Source organism: Pleurodeles waltl, chromosome 9 (genome assembly GCF_031143425.1).
Source record: "Pleurodeles waltl isolate 20211129_DDA chromosome 9, aPleWal1.hap1.20221129, whole genome shotgun sequence".
In the NCBI taxonomy this organism is placed as follows: domain Eukaryota; kingdom Metazoa; phylum Chordata; class Amphibia; order Caudata; family Salamandridae; genus Pleurodeles; species Pleurodeles waltl.
Genome location: NC_090448.1, coordinates 771,332,455 through 771,349,025, shown reverse-complemented (window position 1 = coordinate 771,349,025; position 16,571 = coordinate 771,332,455). Strand labels below are relative to the sequence as shown.

Genomic DNA, 16,571 nt, shown 5'->3' with positions numbered 1-16,571 from the left:
ACCCCCTCACAGACCCACTCAAACTATCACAGACCCACTGAAACCCTCACACACCCAATCTTAGACCCACACAGACACTTATGAACCCACTAATGCACCAGCTCTCACACCCAGACAGATAAACTCACAGCTGTTCTCACACCCAGAGCGACAGCCCACAGCGATCTGCCACCACACACAGCCAAAGAGCCTTGTGCGGTGTGATGTTGGGTGGTTAAGGGAGGTTGCCTGCAGGGTCTGGCCGAAGGCTGAGCCTTGCAGCCAACCTCTCCCACTCAAGGACAAATGCCAAGGAATAGACTTTTTTCTTTTAAAAACTGAGACATTCACACACAAAAAAAGTCACAGGGAAGTTAGTTAGGCTCACATTTTAAATGTACAAAACCATAGAAATTCACCTATTATAGTTAGTTATCTCAACATAACTCGTGCTATAAGGTAACTATAACTATTATCAATCATCGGTTATTTTGGTCCATTGTTCATAAAAGACCTCAGACGTTACCTGGCTGGAATCCAGGTAGGTAAATGTGAAGAATGCCAATTGGAGGTAGGAGCAAAACCTCTAATGCTGTGTCCTTTTCCTGTTCTTGTAGCAGCAAATGGATTATGTGAGTGGGCTTGTTGTCCTTGCTGCCATGAGACAGACGAGGTTTGTATTTGAAATGTTGATGGCCATATCCCTATTCCTTGTATGTTTTCCTCCCTGAATGATCTGCTTTGAGCACAGGCCAATCACCTTCATTTGCAAAGCTCCCCTTGTCTTTACTATATATTTTTTTCCATTTTGCCTCCTGGCTTGCATACTAAATGTTTACCTTCAAATGAGGTATTTATGACATGCTTCTGAACTTTCAAGTTCAAACCTTTGTATGAAGCCAGGTATAACTTCTGATGACTGATCTGGAACTTCAGTGATGATTGACCATATCTGCAGGATTTAGAAATGACTTTAAGCATGTGCATGATGCAGGAAAGTACCCTCTTTTTGGCTTGGTTCCCACCACATTTTGCCTGAAGTCAGTATGCTTTGACTGTGTTTACTGGGATCCTGCTAAACGGGACCCCAGTAACCATGCTCTCTCCCTCGGGAGTGGGTTGTCCCTAACTTTTTACACCCCACAATTGGCACACTGGTACCACCATATAAGTCCCTAGTATATGGTACCCAGGGCATTGGGGCACCAGGGGTTCCCCATGGGCTGCTAAATGTATTATGTCACCCATGGGAGCCTATGCAAAGTGTGTCTGCAGGCCTGCCATTGCAGCCTGTGTGGAAGGGTGCATGCACCCTTTTCACTACAAGTCAATGCACCATGTCACTGTAAGTCACCCCTATGGCAGACCCTCCTAGCCCAGATGGCAGGGTGCAAGTACCTTTGTGTGAGGGCACCCCTGCATGAGCAGAGCTGCCTCCACGAACTCCAGCTCCATTTTCTTGGACTTTGTGAATGCAGGGAAGCCATTGTAGCCGTGTATTAGACACAGGTCACTGCCTATGTCCAGCTACATAATAGTAACTCCAAACCTAGGCATGTTTGGTATCAAACTTGTTGGAATCATACCACAATACTGTTGCCAGTATTGGTTGTAGCATTCCATGCACTCTGGGGGCTCCTTAGAGGACCCCCAGCTTTGCTCCTACCTGTTTGCAGGGTTTCCCTGGGCAGCCCACACTACTGCCATATTACAGACAGGTTTCTGCCCTCCTGCAGCTCAAGCCCAGGAAGACAGAAAAAAGATTTCCTTTGGTAGAGGGAGGCAACACCCTCTCCCTTTGGAAGTAGGTGATACATGCCACTGGTATGCTTTGAAGGTCACATTTGGTGCCCTCCTTGCATAAACCAGTCTGCACCGCTTCAGGGTCCTCCAGTCCCTGCTCTGGTGCAAAACTGGACAATGACTAGGGGAGTTACCACTCCCCTGCCCATCACCACCCCAGGGGTGGTGCCCAGAGATCCTCCAGGTGGCCACTTGATTCTGCCATCTTGCATCCAAGTGGGGCAGAGGCCTCTGGGAGCATCTGAGTGGTGAGTTCAGGCAGGTGACATCACAGCTCCCTCTTGATAGGTGGTGATTAATCCTTCTTCTAGGGCTATTTAGGATCTCCCTCTAGACTGGGTCCTCAGACTCGACGTGCAAGATTCCAGCAGGACTCCTCTGCATCGTTTACTTCGACTTCTGACCACTGGGACCACAACTGGACTTCACAGGAACCTACAATCTGCAGCTCCAGTGACGACTTTGCTCTGCAACATTGTTTCTCCGGCTCCTTCTAGCAACTGCAACATTTCCCCGGCTGTTCATCCTCTGAGGGCGGCAAGTCTTCAGTCTGGACCAAGAAGCAAGAAGGATTCTCCCTTGGAGTGAAGGAGTCACTCTCCTGGATCCCCAGGCACCAGCCACAACAATGACCAGCCGCGTGGGTCCTCTCTCCTGCAACTTTGCGTGGATCCTGCAACACAGGTGGTGGTCTTGAGTGGTCCCCTTGGTCCCCTCTACCAGCTGTCCAATTTTGGAGGTGGTGAGTCATTGCCTCTCCTTGCAGGACAGTACCCCTGTGCACTGCAGCTCCCATGGCTTGTTGTCTCTTCCTCCAAGGGAACTTCAGGCTCTGTGTAGCCCCGCCCTCCAACACTCTTCCCTGCAATGCGAGGTCTCCTGCCTGCTGCTCCAGCAATGTGGGACTCCTTTCCAGGTGTGCTGAGTGGGCCTCACTGCGACTCCTGTGCCTGCTGCCTGTGGGGGCTGCATCCACAACTTCTTGCTCTCCCAACTGCTGGGTGACGCCTGGGATTCCCCCACTTTGGTTGAGTCCCCTTGGACCTTCCTGGCCCTCAGCAGCTCTGCAAATCCTCTTCTGCAACTTTTGCCAAGGCTTGTTGGTGATTTCTCCACACCACTGGCGGACTGCATCTCTTCTGGAATTCTTCCTCTGCTCCTGTGCTGCATAGCCGAGTCCTGGTATTCACCTTCGACCTGGTCCTGCTACTCCAGGAGGGTGGGTAGTGGCTCTTGCCCCAACCGGACACTCCAACTGGAATTGGGCTTGATCCCCCTTCATTTGCAGGTCCTCTTCTGTCTGGATCCTTCTTCTGTTTCTTGCAGTCTTGCTTGGGTCTTGCACAGTCCTTTCACAAAGTTTCTCTGTTGGTTTGGGAAAAACAGGTACATACATCTTCTCTCCTGGTTGCTGGGGGACACTATGGTACTTATCTTCTTGGGTTCCCAGGTCCTCTTGCTCCCCTCTACAGATTCCACTTACCTTGGTGGGGGTCCATCATTCGCATTCCATTTTTTTTTGTAAATGGTTTGGGCTCCGCCTAGGGTCATTATTGTCTATTGTTATAGCACTATATGCTATTGCTTTCTGTGCTCATTCCTGATTACTAAGGTGTGTACATAGTTGTGTGTTTACTCACCCGCTAGTAGAGTATTGCCTCAATAGAATTTTAGTATTTGTGTCACTAAAATAAAGTACCTTTATGTCTGTAACAACTGTGTGGTTCTTTCATGTGTGTAAGTGATGTATAACTGTGAGTGGTATTGCATGAGCTTTGCGTGTCTCCTAGATAAGCCTTGGCTGCTCATCCACAGCTTCCTCTAGAGAGCCTGACTTCCTAGACACTGACTACCCCTCATAATACGGGATACCTGGACCTGGCATAGGGTGATAACACCAGAGGTGCTCACCACACAGAAGGCCAGCTTCCTGCATATGAGATAACTTTCCCACCCTGTACCAAAGCAACTCCTCTCTTCCTGTATTCATTATGAAGGCATTACTTAACCTTTTTTCTTCGCTTTGTTGATGGCCATAGCTGCTCAGGAGAACGGTAGAACTTGCATTGTATTCGATCTCTAAATTTTCTTACCAGTTGCCTCCTACCACTTAATTTCCTTATGTAGTCAGCTTGAAGTAAAATTTGAGTTTTGTACCTTTTTTTTGTGTGGCCAAAATGAATTAATTTGTCTCTGTATGAGGAAAAAAATATATATTCTCTTGACAGTGACATTTTTTTAAGCTCATTGCTATGCGTGCCTGCCTTAGAAAGGCATTATGAGTGCATCTTTGCCCTTTTGAACTCACTTGACACCATTGTAATTGTGTTGTAATTGTATTTATATAGCACTTACTACCCTTTACGAGGTGTTGAATCTTCTTTAAGCAAGTAACATGCTACTCGAGAAGCCAAAGGATTAGTTGTGGGTTAGTATAGGGAAATAGGAGTTAATTTGATAGGTGGACATGTGAGTGTGTTAGTTGAATTGAATAGGCTAATAGAGGGATAGAAGAAAGAAGAGTTTAGAAAATGTTATTTAGGAGATCATAGTAGTAAGATGAGGTTTGAGATAAGTAAAAAGGAGAGATAGAGGACGTGACAGTATATAGAAAGGAATTAGGGATATCATAGTAATAGAATGAGGCTTGGGATAAGTCAAAGGAGGGATACACGAGGGAAGAATTTAGAGAGGGTCGTTTGGGAGAACATAGTAGTAAAGTGAGGTTTGGGGTGAGCCTACAGTATACTACAGTATAAGTAAAGTAATAAATATAATAGATACATGAGTACATAGAAAGGGTATATACGTATAAGGAAGATAATATATTCAGAGTTAAAGTTGTATTGTAAACTCAGACTTTCAAATATTGAAGCTAATTAATTTGTGCATTTTTGTAACTTTATTTTTTTTAAACAATTGTTTTTCTCCATATTTCAATAATGAAGCGCTTGTAGATAAAATAGTTAGAATATTTATATCTTTTTATAGATAAATTAAACAGAAAACCATAAGCTTCTAATCGGACAACTTATATAAAAACTGTCTTATATAAAAGCTATTGAATGACCTATGAACATGTTAAGCAGAGACTATATATTTTAAAAACCCATAGTTGTTATACATATTTCTACAAAGAAATACATATCTAGATACATATAATCAAAGTATAAATGTTTACATACTCAGGGATATGCTGTACATTCATTTTTGAGTATGGTGGTTATGTAGGAAACAGCCAATTCTTGAGTAGTCTTCTGAAGATAAGACAGTTATCCGTGGATCTTATATTTGAGGGTAATGCATTCCGTAGTTTGGCTGCTTGAACAGAGAAAGATGCACCACCTTTGGCCTTTTTCTTGTATGGTGGGGTTGTCAGGCATGGTGCCAGTCTTGACTGGATGTTCCTTTGTTGAATGTACTTGGTAATTTTATCCCTGATGAAAAGTGGTTGTGTTCCATGTATTGCTTTGGGGTGATACAAAGGAGCTTTAAAGGCGGATCTTCTGGCAACCGGTAAATGTAGGGCCCTCAAGGCAGGGAAGGTTTGGGCTTGTGGCTTTACATGGAAGGGTTGTCATGCAGCAGATTTCTGGATCTGTTGTAGTCTTTTCATAGTGGTAGAGGCCATTGGCATAATCAAGTGTACACAATACAAAATGATAGTAGCTTGGGTGTTCTGTGTAAATCCCATGTGGGGGAAGAGGTGTCTCAGAGTTTTCATAGTGATGAAGCTTCATCATGCTAATTTGTCTACTCGGGCATTCATTGTTAACTTGGAGTTCATGGTAATTCCAAGGTTTCTTACTTCCTTAGGAGGTGGTCCCAGGCCTGGTGCAGAGTAGGTCATAATTTTTCCAATCACCACATGTGAGCATATCCATTTTCAAAGCATTCAATTTGAGATAGCTCCATGTCACCCACTGATCAACAGCTCTGAGGCAACTGAAGAATTCTGAGTTTCCAATGTCTTTGTGGGTTCCCAGTTTAAGGAGTATTTGTGTGTCATTCGCTTAATTGTAGCATGTGAGCTGAAAATCATTGATCTTTGCCACTAATAACATCATGTATATGTTGAAAAACATGGGTGACATGGTAGAGCTGTGGGACCTCTCCGGACGACATTTGCACTTTTTTTAAGGTAAGACGTGATGCAGTTGAGAGCAGTCCCTTCTGTGCTGGCTTCGTAGAGCCTTTGTAGAGGTGGTTGTGTTTTTGGAAAATGGTGTATGGGGCGCGTGAAAGGGGATGGACGAGTTTAAGAGTGAGTTAGATTTGATAGCTGAGAGTGGTAATATGTGGGGTGGAGTGAAAGGATTGTTTGGTTGTTTTTGGTAGAAAGACAAGGAGGGTGTTGAATGATATGATGGAATGCCGTGTATAGGTTTGGTGGTGACAGAAAGGGGTCTGTTAGGAGTAAGTCGAGGATAGAGCTGGTGTTTTGTATAAACCAGGAGTGCATGTCTGGATATATTAAAGTTATGTGTAATTTGGCTTTGTCTTGTCTTTGTGATGTGTAGATTTGTTAGTGGTATAGGATAGAGTGGTATTTTGTATGAGAGTGAAAGTGCCATTATATAGTAGTTGGTGTAAAAGGTGTATAGTTGTGGTTTGTGGGGTTTTGTAGTGGTTGTTGAGAAATTGAAATGAGGTTTGTTTGTGGTACGTGAGTAGTGTGCATTTGCTGAGACAGTGCTACTATGTTTGTGGATGACTTAAAGTGGTTGCTGGTGAATGGCAAAAAGGGCAGTCTTTCTGGCCCTAGGCCCGACCTGGCCCAAACTGGCAACTGCCCTTGTCCTCTCCATCCTTAGCAATAACGTCCGGGCTGAGACACCCTGAACCCTAGGTTTAAATAGTCCTACTGGCCAATGGAAACCCTAACTAATCAGAGCACTAGCCCTAGGACCAATGGGAGACCTGGTCCTTTCAGCCAATCACAGCTCTAGCCCTAGTACGTAATCCAAAGCTAAACCCTAAGCCTTATATCCAATGCAAATCCTAGCTTTAGGAACCAATAGGAGCCCCAGATGTATCAACCAATCAGAACTCTAGCCATAAGTCCAATAAAAACCCTAGCCCTGGGACTCAATAAGAGCACAGATGCAACAATCAGTAAGAAACGTATATAAGGTGCGTGCAACCTTAAGCATTGGCTAGTGGGCAGGAAACTGCTCTGCAAGTCAGAATCTCTTTGGATACAGAAAGTCTCAATCTACATTTTGCAGGACCTGGTCAACATTGCAGGTAAGGCTCAAATTTAAAGCCACTGCAGATACTGCTTTTTGTGCACTTAAGCAAAACACTTTTTCTAGCAAAAAATAAGTTCTACTTACACTTCAGAAACACAGTTTAAACCATAAAGCAGATTAAGAAGTTTCTCAAACACACTTTGCTTATCCTCTGAGATTTAGTTGGCCTTTTTACCTTTCAAAAACACAGGCCGTAGCACAATATAGGGAAAGCTAGGAGAGAGATTGGTAAAAACACTTTCTTTTGTAGTGGTAAGACTATCTACAACAAAGCTGGACTGTTCAGCTCATCCTACAGTTGGACCCCATGGATGTTTATCTCCCTCCATTTTGTGATATGTAGACAATTCATTGTGATGTGTGGTGTGTGGTCAGGTATTCATTATTTGAGGTTGTGATCATGTGATTTAGAATCATCTTCCTACGTCTAACCCTTGTCTATTTTTACATCCTCTTTCAGAGGGTCAGAATACTCATAACCAGATTTTGTCTCCATGGATATTTGATGACACTTCAATAATAGGGGAAAGGTTTCAGAGTTTCCTCAACTGTGTCACTTTTAGCCTTTATTGTGCATGCAGCGTAAGAAACTAGTTACTTAATTTCTGTCTACGCCTTTTAGGGTCCACAAAGCTTCTCCAAAGCTTTCTTTTGGTCCCTCAAATCTTACTTTTTTTAAAATCGAAAACCTGGAGATGGTTTTTAATTCTAAAAGTTTTAGCCTTTTCTACATTGTTCAAGTTTCGCTGTTCTTTATTTAGGCATTATTTTGGTGTGTTTCATTTTTTATCTGTGGTCTTTGATTTTGCCTTAATCCTCTCTATAACCCCTGTGTCTCTAGAATTTGAAATATCTTTATGCAATTTCCATACTGATATTGCGACAACTTAAGCCTTTGTAAAAGGTGATGTGGGCTTCGAGATCTGAAGGACTGAAAGCAACTCTTTTGGCACCAAAAGCCATTGGGCTTGCAATTGCCATCTCCCTGTGTGCACAGCAAGGGAATTGTTTCACTTCGGTAGCCTGTGTAGATTCAGCTTCAGAGCTCTCTTTGTTAATTACTGCCCCCAAGATGGAGAATCACTGCTGATCCCTCCCGGAGCAATGCAACAACAGCCAATTACATTACGATCATGCGGTCCATGGCATGAAGATGTAACTTTTGAAGCCGACTTTCCAGGAACCATAATTAAAACTGAATTGACCTACAACCTTTGTGTCCCTCATTTCTGGACGTAATGAGCATCAATTGTGTCACAACAAAGAGTATTATGGTGATTATGTACAATCTTCTCTTTCAACGTTTGAGGCATGAGTGGCTATAGGTACACATGCAGTGCATATTCCTGCCATCTAGTGTAGGGCCTAGATGTGTGCAAGTTGTTTTTCGTCGAGGTAGTTTTTGGAGTTGCGAGGTAGAGTGACGCCTCCTCTTTGCGATAACGCACATGGTTATCAATTCCATTGTTAGATTATTTTCTATCCACTGTCAGGTTTGGACGTGTGTTCCTGTGCTTTGGTTCAACACAGCTGGGGTGCTTTTTGCGGTTTACACATTACGGTCCCTTTATCGGTTTTATAATTTGAGAGCATTATCCTTCTTTCCTTTGCAGATCAACATTCAAATATTCTGTTAGAACGGGGTCTGTCTCGACTGTGGCCTCTCCTAGACCTCACCCTTTGAGGCCTTCTCACATCTTTCCACTATGCCTCAACGTTGATGTAACGGATGCCTTTTCGGTATTATCCTCACTGCCGCACGCAATATCCTTGTATGGAACTCCATCAAGTGGGCAGTCTGTGTCTGTTGCCGGAACACAACAAGGCTGCCTACAACGCCTGGTGGTCCTTCTGCTACTTCTGCTCCAAAAAGTTTCTTTGCAGATGTCGCTCTCATTGACTTGTGATGTTGAGTAGGAACGAAGTAGACACTCCAGACCATTTTGGTCTAGAGGACATTGAGGGGAACAATACCCACAGCTGTCGGCTGCAGGTGAAGAGAATATCTCACCCAAAGAAAGGTCTGGCTCCGACCTAAAGATTGAGGACCTCTCACCTGCTTGGCAGCCAGTGAGTATGGCACCCCCTTCCCCCTCGATACTGCTTGCATGCTGAGCAGCCTTCAGCCAAGAGGCATGCAGCCTCTCTGGAACATCTAAGACATGCTTTCAAACCACCACTGCCTTTGTGCCAGCGTCAGCACCATTCAACAGCTTTGGGCACCCCTTCTAGTTCGGCACTGGAGAACCTTTTGAGACTGAGCGCTTGGGCGCTGGCCTCTCTGACACAAGCACCGAGCCGAGACTGTGCATCAACCTCATCTACCTCGGTGCCGAGATCAGAAGGCACCCTTGGAGTCAAAGACTTCAGCGTCGACCTCCAAGTCCGACACCAGTGCAGTTGAGTCCATCCTCCACAAGATGCAAGAGCAGCCTGACTCAGGACAAAAGAACTGGTCATCCACCCACTCATGGACCACACCCTTGCCTGGACTTCAGGCCCTGCTGCTCCATCCTCAAAATGTCAACTGCCTTTCAAGGAGGCCTTGGACGTTCCGGTTCTTGCAAAACTGCGTAAGAAGGCAGATAAGGCTACCAGCCCTTTACCCCTTGTACCAGCATGACCTCCACCTATTCCTCCACCTCAGCCTTCTCCCTCCCCACCTCCTTCTCCAGGGGGCCCTGTTGTCACACCACAGGGAACTCCACATACTGACACAAGTGGGCGTGGTGGGGATGAGGACACATTTGATACTCCCTCACAGAGTGACCCATGGGACTCCTGCAATATAGACCTACCAGGGAATGCAGACCCAGACCTGTACCCTGCCTGCCCCTCCCAGTGATTCTACAGCCTTTCAAGAACTCATCAGTAGAGCTGCCTCCATACATATGGTGGAGCTTTACAGGCAGCCCTTAGAGGAGGACTTTCTTTGTAAGACTCTTTCTTCCACTCTCCGCTCCTATTATCTCCCCATGCTCAAGGGCATGCTGCGTCACACCCCTCACACTTTTAAAGATTCTGTCTGGTCTGTGGTTAGAACACCTAGGGTAGATAAAAATATAAGGCCTTCCCATCTGGCCCTATATATATTTGTGGTCAGCTCCCTATTAATCATCACTGCCAGTAAGCAAGATAACTCCAAGGCCAGCTTAGATGCCCTGCCAGCAGAAGGAAAGCAAAGGCATAGATGCGGCCAGAAAACGAGTGGCGGTGTAATCACCCACCCACTGGTGCATTGCAAGTTGCATAGGTCTTCTTTCAAGATACAACCATGCCCACTGGGACGAAATGGAGGAGCTTCTCCAGTTCTTCCCTGAAGAGCATAGAAAATGTGGCCATGATATAGTCTCTGAAGGCAAGTTTATTTGCACTTGACTGACACTGCTGCTAGAGGGGTAAATATTAGCATTCTGCTACACAGACATGCATGTCTCTGAATCAGGAGTTCAGCTAAACATGCCTTTTAATGGGGACCATCTTTTTGGCCCATAAGTGGACAAAGCTTTGGAAAAAAATAGATAAGTATAGGGAGACAGCAAAATCGATATGGGCACTGCAACAACCAACTCCACGTAGCTACTTTCGCCACACTACTTACTGGGGAGGTTCAAAGACCACCTCCCCTAAAGCCTCCACGTTTTTACCAGCGACATCCAGGATCAGCAATCCTTTTCCAGGGGTTATTCTAGAGGGTACTATAGGGTCAACAATTCCAGCAGCAAGGGAAGTTCCCCAAATGGAGGTACATTTGCCACAAGCCCTGATTTGTCTCTTCTTCCCCCCCCAGACACACAACACCTGTCGGGGTCGCCTGCAAGCTTTCTTTTTCACATGGCAAATCGACACCTCAGACCAGTGGGTGTCGGATAATATTAAAAAAATTTATTATCTGGAGCTCACTTCCACGTCTTCCACCATTCCACCTTGCAAACACAGACATTCATTGGAACATCAGACACTGATCAAAGAGGTGGTCAAAGCCAACCTCCTCAAAGAGAATATAGAACCTAGCCATCAGCTAAGTACAGGAGTGTTCTCGTACTTCCTGATACCCATAAAAGATTGGTCGCTCAGGCCCATTCTTGACCCCAGGACTCTAATCGAATACATCTTATCAGAGCATTTTCACATTGTAAACCTTTAGGATGTCATTTCACTTCTCCAGCAAGGGGACTTAATGGCTGCGCTCGACCTAACGGATGCCTTTTTACACATCCCAATACATCCAGTTCATCGCCAGTGTCTCAGATTTGTGGTTGTTGAAAGGCACTACCAGTTCAAGGTGTTCTCCTTTGGGTCACTACTGCACCCCAAGTGTTAACCATGCACTTTTCCAATCGACAGACACAGGTTACCCACTGTTTTTGGGGAGGACTGCTTTAGTTTGTGCACAGCATGTGTATCTACAGCCAAACATGCCTCAAACTGAAAATGTTACTTACTCTGTAAGCATCTGTTTGTGGCATGTAGTGCTGTGGATTCACATGCGCCCACCTTCCTCCCAGATGCCTGTGGCTGTTGCATCTTACCATCGTTTTCCTCCTATGCATTGACATCTCTTTTATTGATCATTTTGTGTCAAATTCAGTCCTCACCCGCCTTGTGGGAACACAGTCTAACAATAGAGTTGATGACGATGTGCATTATCACAAAGAGGAGGAGTCACTTTACCTTGTGATTGAAATACTTTTTTTTAGAAGAAGAAACACAACTTGCACACACCCGGGCCCAACACTAGGTGGCAGGACTATGCACAGCATGTGAATACAGAACGTCATTGCATGAACCGTTGTTTACAGGGTAAGTAACATTTTCCTTCCTTTAGGCAATGGAATCATAGTTATCTTCGAACCTATTAGTCCACTAACACTTACCTCTCCAAACGTCTCTGCAGGCTTAACTAGACCTCTCAGACTTAATTTAAGGGAATCACCACGTAAATTAGGAATTCTCTGGGAACATCTTTCCCACAATCACACCGAGTAGCGGACCAAGGTCTTTTTTAAATGTACATTTACCCTTATTTTAACCTTCAGGCTCTCTAAACCACTCTTACTGTGGTCCCTGCAGGTTCGTCATCCTAGCTCCAGATACGTTCACCCACTCGTCACTTTCATGTATCAGTACTACACAAACGTGCAGGTGTCCAAACCAACCACTGGCCATAACAGTGTACCACCGTGCTTAAACCTGAAATTCTTGTTTTGCATGATTGCATCTAACCTTTTCTGGAAAAAACACGTTTGTCAGTAGTAATTTCTTGTGGTCATATCTCTGTTTGAGCAACATACTTATACCAAGCTTGCGTCTGCTGCTTTCCACCTATATGTATGAGACTTTGTGTATGACACCCTTGAGATACTGATTCAACCTCATATTGACTAAACCACGTCCCTACCTCACCAAAGCTCAATCAGGTTCACTTTCATCAGCCATCTTAAGTCTCATACCAAACTAGTACGGGTCCGACAGCTCACTCACATACAAGAGTTGGCATACACTTTGCTTATTTCTTTCTTTCTTTCTTAATTTGTTTAAGGAGCCCTTAACGTGCACCCAGAAGACAATTTGTAATGGATTTTTGCCTGTATTCCTGCCAGCATTTCAGATGACCAAAAGGCAGAGAGCAGTTCTTGAACTCATCTTGAATTCATGAATGTGAAGAATCCTTATTCCTAGCCGTGCATGGTAGTATGTCTCCACTGGATTCCCGTGGGTAGTGGGTTTAAACCATGTCATGGACAGCTAGCCTGAATTAGTCCAGGCCATGTACTTGTCAGTTATTTGAGAGATGGACTCTTAAGTGGGCTCTTTTGCGCATTAAAGGGCAGAGGTAGGGCTTTGTTTACTCTCTTCTTACTGGACATTTAGAGAACAGGGACATTAGTCCCTGTAAACCAGTAAGGGGGGTAAAATGTTGAAACACTCTCTAGTTTAACTCACTAATCTGATTAAATCCTTCTATTATATTAGGCATAAGTGACATGTATCTTGCTTTCAATGGTGTAAAATCTTAGTTCTCCTTTCTATTCATGGTTGGTTGGTGCAGACCAAAGATATCGTATATTATTATGTCAATGATTAATTCTGTAAAGTGTGCTAGCCATGATAAGAGCCCCCACCCCCCAATTGCTTCTTAGGTTCTGGCTCTTTTAATCTGTTCAGGGCCTTACCGCTCTTGGATGAATTAATTTGAACATTACCTTTAATGAAGCTGAATGAAAATACTATTCAACCACTGGTTCTGCCAGATTTTCTTAGAAATACTCAACTGAGCTGGTCAGTGGAATTTCTGGCACCCAGGTAGAACACCCGGGGAGACCTGAAATCGAAAAGGAGTTATTCTAAACTTCTCAGTAAAACACCCACATTTCATACTGTATATAGCTTTGAGATAAAATGTTATACCTTGTAATTTCAGATATTTAATCATAGTAAAAGCTATACTTATGTTTTCTTATATATTGTTTGAAATAAAATATCTTATTTTTCCTCATCTTAAAAAAGGGTACACAAAGATACTTATGAAAATAGCTGGCACGTTTTAGATGGCACTGTTGTTTTGTTGAATTCCTTTTTGTTGTCTATTTTTAGTCTTCAGTAAAAATGTTTTCTAACCTATCTGCTGCGTTCTCTCATCAGTGCCATCATTACTGCAGTCAGCACTGGAGAGGTGTGGCTGCGTCGCAGGGACGGCAGCAAGACAAAAATTTATGTTTCTCAGCTCCAGAAAGGTAAATACTCTGTACGACGAGCCTAGCTACTTCATAGCTGAAGACGCAGGTGAGACTGCCACTTTCGACTCTGATTGCTCCCAGTCATTGCGCAGACTGGATGGATGCTTGGCACGGCTGTGATGTTTAACAATGTCTCAAACACACTGTGATGTGTGTTGCTGCCGACCCTGGACTTCAAGGACCAGACCAAGTTGAACATTTGATGGACAAAGAGGACCTTATTATTGGATGAAACCAAAGGAATATATATGTGTTAAATATAGCAATATGTTTTGCGGTTTAGTTTGATTGTATTGTTTTTTTCTACCGCACTTAACTTTGGCACAAACCTTTATGATGGGTTTGTTGGCCTACATTACTGCTTGGTCACTTATTTGGTTATTTAAACAGGAGAACTCTGGTCCAGCATCCAAAATCAAGGATTAATGGTGCTGTTGGCAGTCCTGTTTACAGCCACTTCTGCAGTGTTTCGCCAGTCTGTGTCTAGCGCTAAGTGTTAAACACAGGTTTTTAGGAGGCACTGCTGAGTCCAATGGTTCTGCAAGAGTTGCATCTTGAACGGACCCATGTTGATTGTTTTATGAGACTTGCCTTTTCAGCACCTGTTCTTATCCCTCAAAAGAGGGGGTGTTGCCTTCCCTGCTTGTCAAGCAGGGAATGTGTACTAAGGAATGGTGCAGGAATGGCCATCTTTGCTTTGTTACTTAAGGTTGAATCGCTGACCTTATTGTCATGACTTTATATTTTCAAGGGAGACCTTCACAACATACAGTGTTCTGCAAACGTGGGCGGGGGGTTAAGTTCTGGACCTCTCTGTGCAAGAGGCTTGTGAATAAATCCTGTTTCTTGATCCAGTTCCCTCTTGAAGGAGTAGGAGTGTTGGTTAATGTCCAAGGCTTCAATCTAAGGATGCTCTTCTGGTGCTTCCATTTTTCTGGTAGAACAGTGAAGACTCTAATTTTTAACAATTAGTTGTCTACCTTGTAGATGGTCTCCTATGAGTGCCAGTCAGCAGTCTGATTTATCTAGCAAATTCCTTTACAACTCTTCTGTAAGGCCTCCCGTTGAATATGGGTTTCACACAGAACTAAAAAAAAACACATGCACATGTAGCAATAATTAGAATCCTGTGTTAGTCTTGGCAGCAAGGTAAATGAGTAGATGCGCACATTGGCTAAATTTCACTTATGGCCAAATAGGAAAACGAATGGAAATATGCTATGGATTTGAATGTCCATCGATTCAGAACAGGTTGAGCGGGACTGTAAACATTGCTAATCCCAGCAGAGAAGTTGGTTTCCATTTATCTTCAACAGCTAAAATGTGTTTATGGTCCTGACTGTGCTTATTTTGTTTTTTTCCTTTTACACCATAAAGCCAGAGGCTAGAATTCGATCAACTCAAACCATTGTTTCAGCATTATGGCTCAGAATGGTTGCTGTCGGGCAAGCCGCGAGCAGACAGCGAGAGACCTTGTGAAATGAGTTTGTCAAGTACCAGATAGCGCCTTTCTTTGTATTGCTTGAGTGGTTTCAGGATTTGCACTAGGGCTAGAATAAATAAACATTTTTATATTGTTGTTTTTTAATTGTGAACAGTTCTAATAAAATCTATAATAATTGAATGGCCTGATCCTCTTCACTGAACTCCAACATTTGTAACTTGTTTTAATGTCTCAACAATCTACTTGCAGCAATGTTTGCACAATCTAATTGCACTGCATAGTCAAACAGTTTTTTTAATGTGATTCCTGCACTGGATTCTTACTTAATCTCTCTTCAAATTGCTTCCTAATTCATGTTTACTCCTGTTCCAAACCCCTCCTCACAGCGATGTATCCTGTAATTCCTTCCCTCACAGAATTTCTTCAACTTCGGTTTTATTATCCCTATGCTGTAATTTCATGTCATTCAACTGCCCCATGAGTGCGGTTATTTCAGTTTCACTTCTCTATGTGTGAAGCAAACTTACCTGGTGAAGCGATTGCAATTCCTCAGCGGCAAACAGGATCCTCTCTTAAAACACACGACCTGGTTCTCAGGGGATGTTTCCCAGGAGAAAGACAGAAAATACTAGCCTGAAGCAAGGCAGACACCCCAGAAGGAGCAGACTGCAGCAAGGAGAAGGGCCACATTCATCTTGCTGAATGGATGCCAGATACCTCAGAGCCAACAGTGCCCACCCGAGAGGTGGAGGCAGGTCACAAATGCCTATATCCTTGAATCCCGGACCTGACGGTCTACCTGAGGGTTGGTCCTTCCCAGGTGGGTTTCCGGCTGGTAAGGCCCCCATTTTTCCCCTCTTCCAATTCTTGTAATTTTTTTCTTTTCTTTTTGCGTTGAATGGGAGTTTCATGACTGAAAAGGGGAGGCTCAGCACTAAAGTAAAGAGGTCGAGGCATGGCTAAGATGGCGGATGGGTAGAGCGTGCTTTCATGTCCCTCCTTCCCTGTGGCTGTTAGTCCTGCTGTAACGGTTGCAGGATCGGCTGATCAGGCCCTGCAGCACTTTTGCTTGATGCAGCAATGCCCTGGAGTGCCTTGACAGTCGCGCCGCTGGGACCCGGGAGGCGGTCAGAGTGCTGCCGCCATGCGGTGAAGACGACCTGTGAGGCAAAGAAGGCAGCAGGGAGCAGTTACAGACCTACCATGGATGCCATATCCCGCTGGTGTGGGCCAGGGAGCAAGCGCCGCACACCTGGCACTGCAGCGGCTGGGAGCACCCCTCCTGGTGTGCTGGGGAGACTAGACTCGAGCTGCAGCTGGGATTTCATTGCAGGAGCGGGTGGCTCTGGCCTG

At 44.4% G+C, this 16,571-nt stretch overlaps 1 protein-coding gene across 5 annotated transcripts in view; it reads left to right on the top strand.

The window, feature by feature from the left end:
* BRMS1 (BRMS1 transcriptional repressor and anoikis regulator) overlaps nt 1-15,398 on the top strand; it is a 270,509-nt gene extending 255,111 nt beyond the window's left edge. For all 5 annotated transcript variants that reach the window (XM_069207946.1, XM_069207944.1, XM_069207947.1 and 2 more), the window contains one exon: nt 13,680-15,398. In XM_069207946.1, coding sequence (XP_069064047.1) covers nt 13,680-13,797 — 118 coding nt within the window. In that variant the 3' untranslated portion in view covers nt 13,798-15,398. The remainder of the gene's footprint in view (nt 1-13,679) is intronic.
* Nucleotides 15,399-16,571: the final 1,173 nt, after the last annotated feature.